This window comes from Plectrocnemia conspersa, unplaced genomic scaffold, assembly GCF_051122295.1.
Source record: "Plectrocnemia conspersa isolate PC_06_02 unplaced genomic scaffold, ASM5112229v1 ptg000005l, whole genome shotgun sequence".
Classification (NCBI taxonomy): Eukaryota; Metazoa; Arthropoda; class Insecta; order Trichoptera; family Polycentropodidae; genus Plectrocnemia; species Plectrocnemia conspersa.
Window position 1 is genome coordinate 10,366,568 of NW_028277169.1, and position 13,643 is coordinate 10,380,210.

General features: G+C 29.9%; 1 protein-coding gene across 1 annotated transcript; it reads right to left on the minus strand.

The window, feature by feature from the left end:
* Positions 1-215: 215 nt before the first annotated feature.
* LOC148234830 (histone-lysine N-methyltransferase SETMAR-like) lies at positions 216-6,530 on the minus strand. Its single transcript, XM_088186000.1, has 3 exons — positions 6,264-6,530; positions 6,038-6,222; positions 216-321 (listed from the first exon to the last, which is right to left on the minus strand). The coding sequence occupies exons 1-3, from the start codon at positions 6,528-6,530 to the stop codon at positions 216-218; spliced, it is 558 nt and encodes a 185-aa protein (XP_088042126.1).
* Between the last annotated feature and the right edge of the window lie 7,113 nt (positions 6,531-13,643).

Sequence of the window (13,643 nt, forward strand, 5' to 3'; positions counted from 1 at the left end):
TTTGATCTGGCCGAAAACAGGTGCGTCAGATTTCGTCACGTACCTTCCCATTGACATCCAAGTCGCGAAATGTCCAATAAATTCAACCCGCATTTACACCACATACAAAAAAGTATCACCCACTACGTGTCCACACTTTCAACCGAAGTGTCCATCTGAAAAAAAGCTCATTATGTCATCGTTACGTGGTCATAGCACTGTGTTTTCTAGCGGTTTCATTGAGCTCTAGCGCCGGTCGTGTAGTACTCTCCCAAGTACCAGCACATTTGAGCGTAGTTGTGTACTGGCAATAAAACTTGCCGTCTCGTCTCGGATAAATCGCTTTTATGATTATTTCCAAGTAATACAATAAAAATATACTGCGCAATTATGCCGCATTAACACGCCGTTAGTGTCGCGTGATTTGAGGACTTTATTTGACTTTTATTGTTTATTAACCGACCGCCGTGATGGTTAACGATCGCTTAAATACTCTGCTGGCCTTTTAATACCACTTCTTTTGGGAACTTAGAATTAAATATTCAATTAGCGCTTTATATTTATAAAAAAGAGCGCATTAGCATATCAATAATCATAAGCGTTATGCGTCACGAAATGCCCCATTAGAATAATAAAATTAAGAGCGCAACGAATATGTTTAATATTTATAAATCATGATTAGAATTTGTTTTAAGATAGAAGTTTTTTATTATAAAGTTTAAACATATACATAAAAATGTCGCATCGTTAAACGTTTAAGTATCCTAGAAATTCTTTGCAGTTTTAATGGCATTACTGAAAGAAATAATGGTTGTTGTTGCATGCTTTGGCATACTTTTTTCGTACGAAAATGTTTCAGCTATAAATTGAAAAGAGTTCCTTCTGATTTTATGTAAGATTATGCGCTAGAATTTTCTAGTATATTTATTAATTATTAATTTATTACTTAATTGCAGGAAATTTATATTGAAATCGTCTAAATTTTTACGCTACAAAATTTTAGTTTGTATGATTATGAAATTAGTAATATAATATGTATATTATAATAGCGTGCAATTGTAACTTGAGATATGTTTAATTTTTAATAATTTAATATTTTTTATAACCTCTTTAAAAGTGCTTACAAATAAAAAAATAAAATAAAACAGAAAAATTTGCTTTTAAAAAAACTTTGAAATTCATTATTAAATTCTAAAACATTATTTGGTGAAAAATTGTTTTAAAATCGTATATAACCACTAATAAACAGTAGTTATGTAGTATATTATTATTTTGTTACACCCTTTTTAGCCTAAAATATTTCTGTAACACGAAAAAGAACGATTCAATGAATTCATTGTCTAATTCGTTGTGGCAAACTATTTTGATCACTTCTATAATTTTTTAATTGCTTGAATTGTTCCATCGATTATTTTTCCTAATTATGCCAAAAGGATATTCTATCATCCTAATGAAGGACTACTTCAGAGCCAGTCCAATATAATAAATAAAACAGTGCAATATAATAAATAAAATAAAGTTTGTGTGATAATTAACAAAAACTTTGAAACTCATCATTAAATGTTAAAACATCATAAAGTAAAAAATTAAAATAATAAATTCGTGGTCTAAATCGTTGTGGCAAATTTTTGATCACTTCCATAATTAGTTGTTTACTCGTTGAGTTCTAAAATCAAATTTGTTTTCAATATATGGACTAGTTTAATTTTTGATTATTAAAAAAAACATAACATTTTAATATATCATAAGTTTTATTTATATTTTTTAATCGCATCTTGACTGCATTTATTTGATAAAATATATTTCTGAATAATTATTGAAACATATTTCAAGACAGTTTTATCATTCACCGCTGTCAATGAAGTGGATACCTTCCATTACGGAATATAAGAAGCACCTACATATCATTTGGTTCTCTGGATTCTAAACATTTTTCGCTGAATTTCTTGCCATCTTGACGACGAACATAATTCAAGCAATTTGATCAGTATAAATGTATTTTATTCTAATCAGATAGAATCGCTCTTCTTCAATCTAACAGTTAAGTTTTTTTGTCGATTGCTTAATTTAATACGTGTTAGATAAATTGATTCTGGCAATAATGTTTTTTTGCAGTTATACGACTGCATACACACCATTCCTAAGCCACATCGATGGGTTGTCTACGTTAATAATTTTATCAAATGTTTCGCCAATACTTACTGGTATAATCCACGGCAATCACATAGCATATGCACCATTATGACATTAAATAAATTTGAACTTTGAATAACAAACTAAAATTTATCTTATCGATAATCTAATTAAAGAATATGTAACAATATCGCATTTTTATACATATATTATATTTTTTATAGATATTTTTATCAAGAAACCTGACGGTTAATTAAATAGGTTATCACTTAAAAACAATATAGACGAAATGAATGTTACGTGGAATTTAACCAAATATCCTTCAGTGATTTCACACTACTGTGTATGCAGTTTAATACTTTTATATTACATATTCAAAGTTGCGGTTATATAATTTGGCAAGCAAATTAGACAACGTAACAAATTGATGCTAGAAATCAAGCTGCCCCCAGTACAATATAGTACATAGACTACACCGCATCCCATGCTAAATTTGCAGTAAATTTTGGTCTGAGGTTACGTGCACATTGGTGCGGCGCACTGACTGTCCCCTAAATTTAGCAAAACTTGGAACGGCACCACTGTACAATACCCCCGTTAATTCAACAACATTAATAAGTTTAAACCGAAAATATTAAAAATACCAGGATAATTCTTCGATTTACGACAGCTTAGCTCAAATTTATGGTTCGACGTTGGAACGGATCAACAAAATTACTACTCTCGCAGGGAGCGAGTTTTGTAGTAGTTCTTAATGTAATTTATGTTCATGTATGCATGATGCATTGGCCCAGTTCCTGTTTGCTTACTTTACTAAGCAAAAAAAATCAGATCTTGATAGTGGTTGGTAGTATGCCGGCTATCTTACATCTCTGTGGCTAGTTATGAAATTGTTGTGTACGGCGTGCACTTTCCAGATATATTGCCAAAGAAACTTTACCTGAAACGGAGCATCAAGATTAGTGCATCCAAGACATAATGTGTATAGTAGCTACGAGGAAACTCTCGCTACTACATACCGGTTGAATTTGTATAAGCTGAAATTGACGACCTTTTCCAGACGTGTATTAAAGTTTTAACGTATTGGCGTTACGTGTGAGGAAATTTAAGTTAAGACTAAAATCAAATAAGACGATAATTACTGCTTTCCTGGGGAATCGAAGTTTTTTCCAATTATAGTGAAAGTCTCGAAGAAGTGACCAATTTATTTATTGGAAAAAATTTGTTCGAAATAATAGTTTCGGAAACAAATTTATATCATCGGTAAACATTTCACAAATACAAAAATATATAAAAACCTCACAATGGAACGATGTGACAGTAAGTGAACTAAAAAAGTAGTATAGTTTTCTTATTATAATGGTTCTAGTTCATAAGTTTAACAAACTACATAATCGAGACGGAAATATTTTTAAAAATATAATATAATATATAATATTTCAAAAAACAATGGAATAAAAAAATTCAGTTGTTTTTTCATTTAATTCAATGCGCATTGTTTTATTCGTTCAGTGTCTATCGAAATTTGAATCGTAACAGTAAAATTAAATTAAAGGACTTTATTTTGAGTGAGGCTAAGGATGGATGCAGAATTTAGTGAAATCAGTTCTGAAGATATTTCACCAGATTCTACCACATCTTGCCGTGCCCGTGCTGTCGATCCACCAGCAAGGCTTTCGGATAAGCTAAAAAACCATCAGTTAGTAAAAATCAATAATGGGGAGAAATATGTGAGAAGAAAATGTCGTGTGTGTTCTGCACGTGGAATAATGAAAGATACAGCATACACGTGCAGAAGTTCTGAAATTTCTCTTCATATTGACGAATGTTTTTATACGTGTCAAAAAATAGTTAAATAGATAAAAAGGTGCAAATAATAAAAATAAATATAAATAGTGATATAGTGTGGTTTGTAAGTGTAATGTGTTAAAGTAAAATGTGCCCGTGACAGTTGTAAGCAGAAAAAGGATGCTGAAAAATTTGGTGAGTGCAAATTATATTATATTATAAATGGATATTTTTAAAAATCGTTTTTACAAAAAATGATAGCAGCATTTAAACTCACATATTATTAAATTATAAAAACTGGTTTGTAACCATTGCAACCATTTTCAGTTCACACAGAATATTAGGATTGATAAATACATATTATTTCTCAGAGATTATTTTTAGTGCAATAATTTTGTTTTTTTTTCAATTATTTTACAATAAACTAATACGGCGATAATTTATCCAAATCGTAGCTTTTCCCCCTGATTTCTTAATCTGTGAATCATTGCGGTTAATTAGATTACTGTGCTATCTAATTTATCTACATTAACAATTTTACTTTTTAATTTCGCAATAACATATAGAATTTTAGGTTGAAAAACTTTGTTAATTGATATACTATCAACCGGGTTGTTTCGATTTCTTTTAATTGGATTGATTTTATGTTTACCTAGTCAAAGAGTTTGCCCCTGAAATTTATTTCTGTTCAAGAAGTGTAACATAAAATATTTTTTTTGTATGAAAAAAATATTATGGTTCATATATTTCATAAAAGAAATTCACCAAAAAGACAACGTCTCATTGCATTGTATCGCGATGAGATAAAACGACTTTTTACAAAAATTTGAAGTAAAATATAATTTATTTTCCATTTGATAGTACGTGGAAATAGTATACTAGCATCTCTGATTTTATTATAGAGGCAAACTTGATGGTATCTCAATATTTTTGTAAGTCAACTCAGAACTCATACGTTCTGAGTTGACGGCCACTAAACAATGTTCTTTCAAGACTCGTATACGAGTCCTCGGGCGTAAAGTTGTTTATTTATTTTATAGTTTATTGTTTTTATAAATTATTTTCAAATTAAAATTAATATTTAATTGGACTGAGGTGGAAGAGTAGTGAAAGTTGTTGCTTTTCTCAGGCTTTTAATGATCGTTTCGGTCGATTTGGCGTAGCTCCGCGTGGTACAAGTTCGACGGAACTTTCATTGGTAGTGTTTTTAGCTTTATATGCTCTTGATGAATTGAGGGAAGTTCATAGTATATTTCAGTCCTCGTTCGGGACTCTTAGTTTTGGTTTAATACAGATCTCATCAGACTTTTTCGCATGTATTATATAATAGTGTAATAGTATATTTATAGCTCAACGTGCAATTCTGTAGCTACTCAGCGGATATATTTGCCATTAACCTTTGTTTTCTAATAAAATATTACTAGTGGTAGACCACACCAAGCAATTATATGTTAGAATGGGTCAGAATATTTGTTTGCATGGAAAATTATTTTATAATTTTAATGATAATAGACACATGAGTTATTTGCTAACCTTTGTAAAAGTTATTTAGGATTATGGTTTAAATATGTATTTTATATTATTTTAATGGCTATATAGCTAATATATTTTGGATGAATTGCAACTTAAAAAAAAATATTAGTACAGGTACCCACACCACGCGATTATATGTTAGAATAGGTCGAAATATTTGTTTGGATGGAAAATAGTTTTATAATTTTAATAATAATAGACACATAGGCTATTTGCTGATAATTGTATTACATTTATATTTGTAAATAAATTATATATATATATATATATATATATATATATATATATATATATATATATATATATATATATTGGGTTGATGCAAAAGTTATGACCGTTTTTTACATATACAATTAAACATTTTTTTTTTAGATTTGTAATATTTATTTATTCAATTATATAATTTCCATCAGTTCTTATAACCTTCTTCCATCTTTCTATGAACTTATAAATACCATTTGTGTAAAATTCCGTGGATTATGATGCGAAAAATGTAGTAAGGGATGTTTTTACCTGCTCTATTGTATCAAATTTTTTATCATTTAAAAATTTTTTCAGTGATCGGAATAAATGAAAATCGGAAGGAGCAAGATCAGGAGAATACGGTGGATGCTTGATAACATCCAAATTCAACTCATTTAGCTTGTGTTGGGTCATCATAGCCACATGTGGTCGCACGTTGTCGTGGTGAAATACTACTCCTTTTCTGTTTACCAATTCTGGTCTATCCTTTTGAAGGGCGATGTTCAATTTGGATAATTGCTGACAATATCGTTCTGCTGTAATTGTCTGATTGTGTTCCAAGAGTTTAAAATACACAATACCCTTACAATCCCACCAAAAACAAAGCATAATTTTTTTTTATGGATTTCGGCCTTCCAAGTTGTTAATGGGGCTTGTCCAGGTATAGCCCAATGTCTTTTTCTTGTCACGTTGTTGTACACGACCCATTTCTCATCTCCCGTTACCAAACGATGCAAAAAAGGTTCATGTTTTTGTCTCGCACTCAAAGCAACACACGTTGAAACACGGTCCAATAAATTGGCAGCCGACAATTGATGAGGTATCCAAATGTCGTACCGCGAAACCATCCCCATACGGATCTAATGTCTTAATACGGTTGTTTTGTTGACTTCCGTCATAGACGCGATCTCCCTGGTGGTTAGACGTGAATTGGTGTCAATTATGACTTTTAACTTGTCGTCATCAGATTTCTATGGCCGCCCGGTACGTGTTTTATCAATTAGTGAAAAATCCCCAGATCGGAATTTTGTAAACCATCTTCATACCTGTCGAACTTTGATGACATATGCTCCAAACACTTCGCAAATGTTTTTGGTTGCCACACTCGCGGTATTGTCTTTACGGAATTCATAAAGTAAAAAATGACGTAAATGCACTTTATCGACCGACATTTTGAAAAAATACAAGGGCTCTTCACTGTACTCTGGCCAGGCCAAAACTGAATAGAAAGTAGAGGGAAAGTATCCTTTATACAATGGAGTCATTTAAAATAAGATACTATTCATCATTTCTGAAGAAAATTTTTTTTTACCTAGGATCATAAAAAAGGGTCATAACTTTTGCATCAACCCAATATATATATATATATATATATATATATAATTTATTTGTAAATAAATTATTGTAAATATATATATATATATATATATATATATATATATATATATATATATATATATATATATATATATATATATATATATATATATATATATATATATATATATATATATATATATATATATATATATATATATATATATATATATATATATATATATATATATATATATATATATATATATATATATATATATATATATATATATATATATATATATATATATATATATATATATATATATATATATATATATACAATACTTACAAAACCAATGTTTACATAAAATGGGTAAAATAGATTTGTTGTGCAAAAAAATGAGCTTCTGTATTATCTTAAAAAATATATGAAAAGAAAAAAATAATGAAAACTAGGCCTAAAATTTATTATAAATTTATTACACCGCGCAGTTAATATTAGAAAAATAATCTGAAGTCCTACTTAAATATGTAATTACAGGTCAAAATCCATAAAATTTTGGCAAAATAAGTTTTTAACTATATTTGCAACTTACGAATATAAGATTTACAAATTTGTATGTGTATTTTTATACTAATGATTTTATTTATAGACCTGCATATAAACAGAGTAGGCCAAATATCACTATACCATTAAAAAATTAAATAACTTTAAAGCGTTATATAATATTTAATTTTTCTTTCAGATCATAAAAAAATATGCCTAGTATACATACATATTAATGTATAATTTAATTTTTGCAAGAGGGAAGGATTTTTCATTTTTATAATAATGAAAACTATTTTATCTCGGAAACGGATTTCTCATTTTTAATTTGATTTTCTACAGAAGCGATTATAACCTTTTGATATATTATGATTATTACGGTTCTTGAAACTTTTGCCTTTGTTAGTAACAATTTTTTTATCATTTCCAAAATTCCATTTTCCTAGGGAAAAAAACATAAATTGTATTTGTCCCGTTGTAACTCATTGGACTTACGTCTATCATGTTGCAATAAAGGAATTTGTAAAATTCTTGTTCAAAATTACTTATGTACGAATATTTTTAAATGTATAACATACGCTGCATTTTTATAAATCTGCATGCTTTATTGAAAGCTCTTATTTAAATGACAAGAAATGGTTTACATTACTACTCTAATCGGTATTATCTTTGCTATGGTAATCTAAAAATTATATTAATAATCAGATAAAAAGAAACCACTATGTGTGTGAAAATCTATGGGGGCTTTCCACAGAGTTACACCATAATATATGCCTGTCGGCGAAATTAAATCTTGTTTTTTAAATAATCCAAAGAGGTTTTTCTTATCCTTATTTTGTTCCAGATTTTTTATTGATAATTATCTCTAAGATTTAGGTACAAATACGGAAGTCAGAAATTCTACTTGAAATCCTCACTGTAATCAATCGAAGTAGACCAAACCATTCTGGTCCTTCGATTAATTGCGTGCATTATAATTCTTTTTTTTATTTACAAATCTGATTATCACGACTTGCCAGGTTTACCCAATGCGTCATGATGGCTATTAAACAAGCAATAATTAATATTTAAAAAATAAATAAAGTGCACACCTAAAATAGACGAGCACCATCCCACATATTTTTTTACTCTTAGCCGAAAACATACGTGTGTTTGGCAAACTCGTTGAGAAGCTGGATATCTTGTGCAACGTGAACGCGATCGCGACTCTCTAGGGTACTTTTAAGCTTGAAGCCGAAAGTCACTGAGCATTGACTAGTTGTTGACTGTGCCCATCGGTAACTTTAAAAAGTGCTTTAACTACGACGCTTTAATATAAAATCGTATTTTTACTATTTTCTGGTTCAAAGACATTACAGAAGCGAAAGCGTTAAATATCTGCTTATTATTTTCATTGATGCGTTAAGGGACTACATATACGTATGTAGTGAACAACACATTAAATTTTACTTTGGAGATCAGTGCTCTGATCTTACTCATATAGAATGCATACATCATTTTTCTTGCCTTGATATTTGCATTGGTTCAGTGAACAGCGAAGTGCAAAAGACAAATTTCTGAAGAAAGAATAAATTTCAATTAGGATATTAAAAAGAGGGAGTGTTTGTCAATATGCCTCATCTTTTCTTGGCCTAAATAGCAATATTCGTGGATAAATCCAAAGAGATAGTGACCTTTTTTCAATGGTACGGTCATTTACGATATTCATAGATAAAAATAATATGCTTGCTATGATCAACATATTTTTGATTAAACAATTTCTAGCCTCAATTTTTTAAGTTATTTTTCTGCGACTTTCCACGACACTGCAGCACAGCAACGTATATAACAATTTTAGAGCATTCCAAGAGATGTTTCGAATACAGAAACCGTCATACACAGAATAGTATCCTATGTGCATGCAGGGCCGTTGTTATAAGCACAATTGAAATTCATGTAAACCGCTGCAGATGCCGCAAGACGGCAGAACATGCCCCTCTGTACGTATCTTACGTATCTTGGGGGCACCGTCTCCGTACATAAGTACGAATGGCCAAACTTTGGCCGTTACGCTCTGCGTAACAGATGGAAGCTGAGAGGCCATAAGACAAGAAAGAGGACACGGATAGTAGATATGGCCCGAAACTCTATCCCGACGCCTCGTTATTTGCCCCGGGCCCGAAAATCTCCCATCCCCCCCTGCCGCCATGCTTTGAATTTAATTCCACGGCTCTTATAAATTGGCCGCGGTCGTTAACCATTTTTTTACCATCCGTTCATTATTACACTTTAAAACTCGATATATGCTAATTCGAACGCTCTGTGCTTTGGGCCATTACGATCCGAAATTATATATTTTACGATTTTAACGATTGCGCACACAAAACAATAATACGTTTAAACAGTAGTTTGAGCTTTCGCATATCGAAACTTATAGCCGCTGGGCGTAATGCCGTAACGCGATTAGTATTATTATTGTGTTTCGTAATAAATGGTCATTTCTAACTATTAAAAACAATTCTATAAACATTATTTAAGTCTTCATGTTTAATAGTATTGTATCTACATATATATCAGTTTTTTGTGTAATTATTATTTTATTATGAAGAAGTGACTGCATATTTATATAAAAATTATGTTTATATAACAATATTTTATTTTAAATGTGTATTTTTTAATAATTAAATAAAAATTGCTAAACACACGAGAGAGGTCATTGAAACGTGTTTAATACACAGCGAGGTATGGCGAACAAGTCTAGAGAGTATTTATTGCCAAGCAAGGATAGGATCTGAATACAGACTCCGGGTGAGAAACAACAACAGCGAGATACACGATAAACATGAAAGGGGAAAAGCCCTTGACTGTATTCTAATGAAAAACGCTACTTTCGCAGTCTTGTTTCTCTCTGTTTATATATTATGCCGAGATAAATAATATTGAATTCAATGCCGGAGATGTTGTGTGCTGAGAATTTACATTCGTGTCCTTTGGATTCCTTTAGATAATGCTTGATATGTTACATAAATTTGACGCAAATGACTTCATTGGACTGCATATTTTTTACCATTTTCATGTAATATATAAATAAATCAACGTAACTGCTAAAAATCAAACAATGACTGAGCATATGTGTGGTTCAATTTAACGGCAGAAATAGAACTCGAAATAAGGAAGTCCTCAATTCTCGCTTCACTAAGAATTTAATATCGATAGGTGTGAACTCTATATTTATATATAACTCAAACAACGTCCTGTTGAAGCTATTTAATATTTTTATTTTTATTACACACCCGATGCGAATAAACCGCGATAAACTAGACACGTTTGCGTGATTAACTCGAATATTTCAACCCAATCCAACGCCACCTCGTTCATTTCCACACGTTTTCATACGTTAATGCACATATCGATTGTTATCTCAGGAGATTTCTCTTCGAAAGAATATCTATTATACATGTAACATTACGCCCGTGTAAACAGTGTAGATACTTGATTTAAAATATACATCCGCCGCCTATAAATTATACTTTGGTTAAGTTAACTTCTTGGGTGGGGTTGGCGATGTGTTTTTCGTTCAAGTTCATATAACCTATTGAAGTGTATCGTGTATAAATTAAATTCTGCAATCTTTCAGTCGTTAAATATGTACATAATTTAAAGAGATATATAACTCTCGTATGGGTGGTGGGTATAAGCTTTAAATTGTACAAGCGCAGATTAATCACGCGAGTGGAAGAGATATTGCGCGCCGCCTGAAAACCAGTTAAAAGTGAGAAGAATGAGAAATTGTCCGAGAGATAAAATTACACCGATAATAAATTTTAACTACGTAGATTTCGTTTAAATTAATTTTAATGCAATATAAAACTGTTTGGTCGTTTGATTGACTTATATTCGTGGGCGTTAACGTTTGAAAATCGCAAGAACTATTTAAATTGAATATAAAAAAAACATTTCTAATTAATCAAAGTTATTACAATTAGATCTAATTCATTATGTATGTAGGTTAAATATATAGTATGTTAATGGTATTAGTATATAAATGAAAATCTAAGTTATTTTAATAAGTTTTTGATATCTCGTTAATTAAACTTTTAGGCTAATTATTAGCACATCCATCCCGAGACGCTCATCACTTTTAAGTACTCACAACTGTTCTTTGTTTGGAAAGGATACGCGATAGACAATGCGTTTTACCTTATGCAAAAGAACTATAGTCATGTCTACCTCTTTTTGTTAACGATCGCCAGAGTGGTACACTTTCAGTAGCTACATTTCTAAATGTATTTGGTAGTTCGTTAATGCTTATAAAATAAATTGCTACTAACTTTTCCGGCTTCTATTTAGTGTGTAAAGTCGCATCCCTTCGGCTTCATAATATAATACAGAATACACGACTGTGTTTTCTGAGCTAGTCGGTTTTTAAAAAAAAATATTCCACTATCAATTCAGAATTAAAGTACTAGGATTAGAGAATATAGCTTAAAGTAATATCAATAATTTACAATATACATCTTTATACTAATATCTTATAAAAATATTTTGCTTAACAACAATAGAAAAACAACACCTATCTTAAAAATAAACACAAATTTCAATAAGTTATCCAAGTTAAATTTTTTCAAAGGTTTTTAATTTTTCTATGAGTATATTAAGTTCATCGATTATTTGTATTTAATAGATTATTAGAAGTCAAAAATCTTTGCCATATATTAGCAATAAAATCGTTCCGTAACCGTCGTAGTGAGAACGCTCGGTTAGTTAATCGGGTTTCTACACTTTACGGTTATTTTTTATAAAATAATTTTTAAAATTGCACTTTTAATACTTGCTATGATATACTACATATACAGGTTCGATTAATTTAAAACTATATTACGCATTTTTAAACCTTCCAGCTTTTTTAATGCGTCTTTGGACACTTGACACTTAAAAATCAAGTCTTGTTAGCTATTTTCTGACTTGACATCTTTGGATTTGCCTCAGATTCAACAGCTAATATTCATTGACAACTCTAAGGGCTTCCTTTCAAAGTGTCTTTATCCTTTGTCTTTCTTTACAAACATCTTTTTTGGCATTAAGAACTTGCAATAAAATTAAATAAATAATTTACTGTAAAATTTAGCAAAAAATAATTACTATTATAATTAATTATGAATGATCTGTTTTTTGGAAAAATTCTCTTTACTTAATTATAAGTGATTTATAAATTATTTATTTTATTATAAACCATTTTATTCGTCGATTGACATCACAATGTCTTTTGAAGATACATCCAGTAGCAACGTGACTTGGAAGATTTATGCAAAGTTTGCGTTTACATATGCAAATTTTTCACATCCAAACAATGACCCCACTTTGCTCGCTCATTATTGAATTAATTTCAATGATTTTTTACTCTCTTTTCGATCGACAAGAATTTCCAAAATTGATACTGGAACGTGTACAAGCTTTCGATGTACCCTCTATATGGCGGCCGAACGACGTCGTAAAGTAAACGACTTCCTTTTTGTATTTTTGCGGCAAAACTCGAACGACACCACTTGGTAATTGTGAACGACCTCTTTTTGCCAATAAATGTGTATGTAAATATAATATTGAAAAAAAGCATCCGTTTTAAATGAGGTTGTTTAATTAAAAAATCGATTTAAGCTCTTGTGCGCGAAATGTATGCAAATTTAAACATGACATTATGTTCAAAAGAAATATCAATGTTGTGTTGAAAAAGTTTCTTTTATATATTTTTTTTCAAGTTGTTGATTGTATATGATTATATAAGTTGTAATTTTCAGAACGAACGACCGCAAAATTTACTTTGCGGCGTATTATATTAATATGAAACCATTCATTATATGGTTTCTTAAATTTTAAATTAAAATATGAAAAACTGATAATAATGGTTTATTTAAAATTTATTATAATTTTTCCTGAACTTAATTTAAACTACAGTTGTAATGAAAATGTATTTACCACGTAACTGTATAGTGGGAAATAGTATATATTATAATTTATAACCTATATAAAAATATTATACTTTTCACTAGTAACAGATTTATTAATTAATATTTATAATTGTAGTATGGTCATTTAATTTATTTATTGTAAATCTTTCATTCAT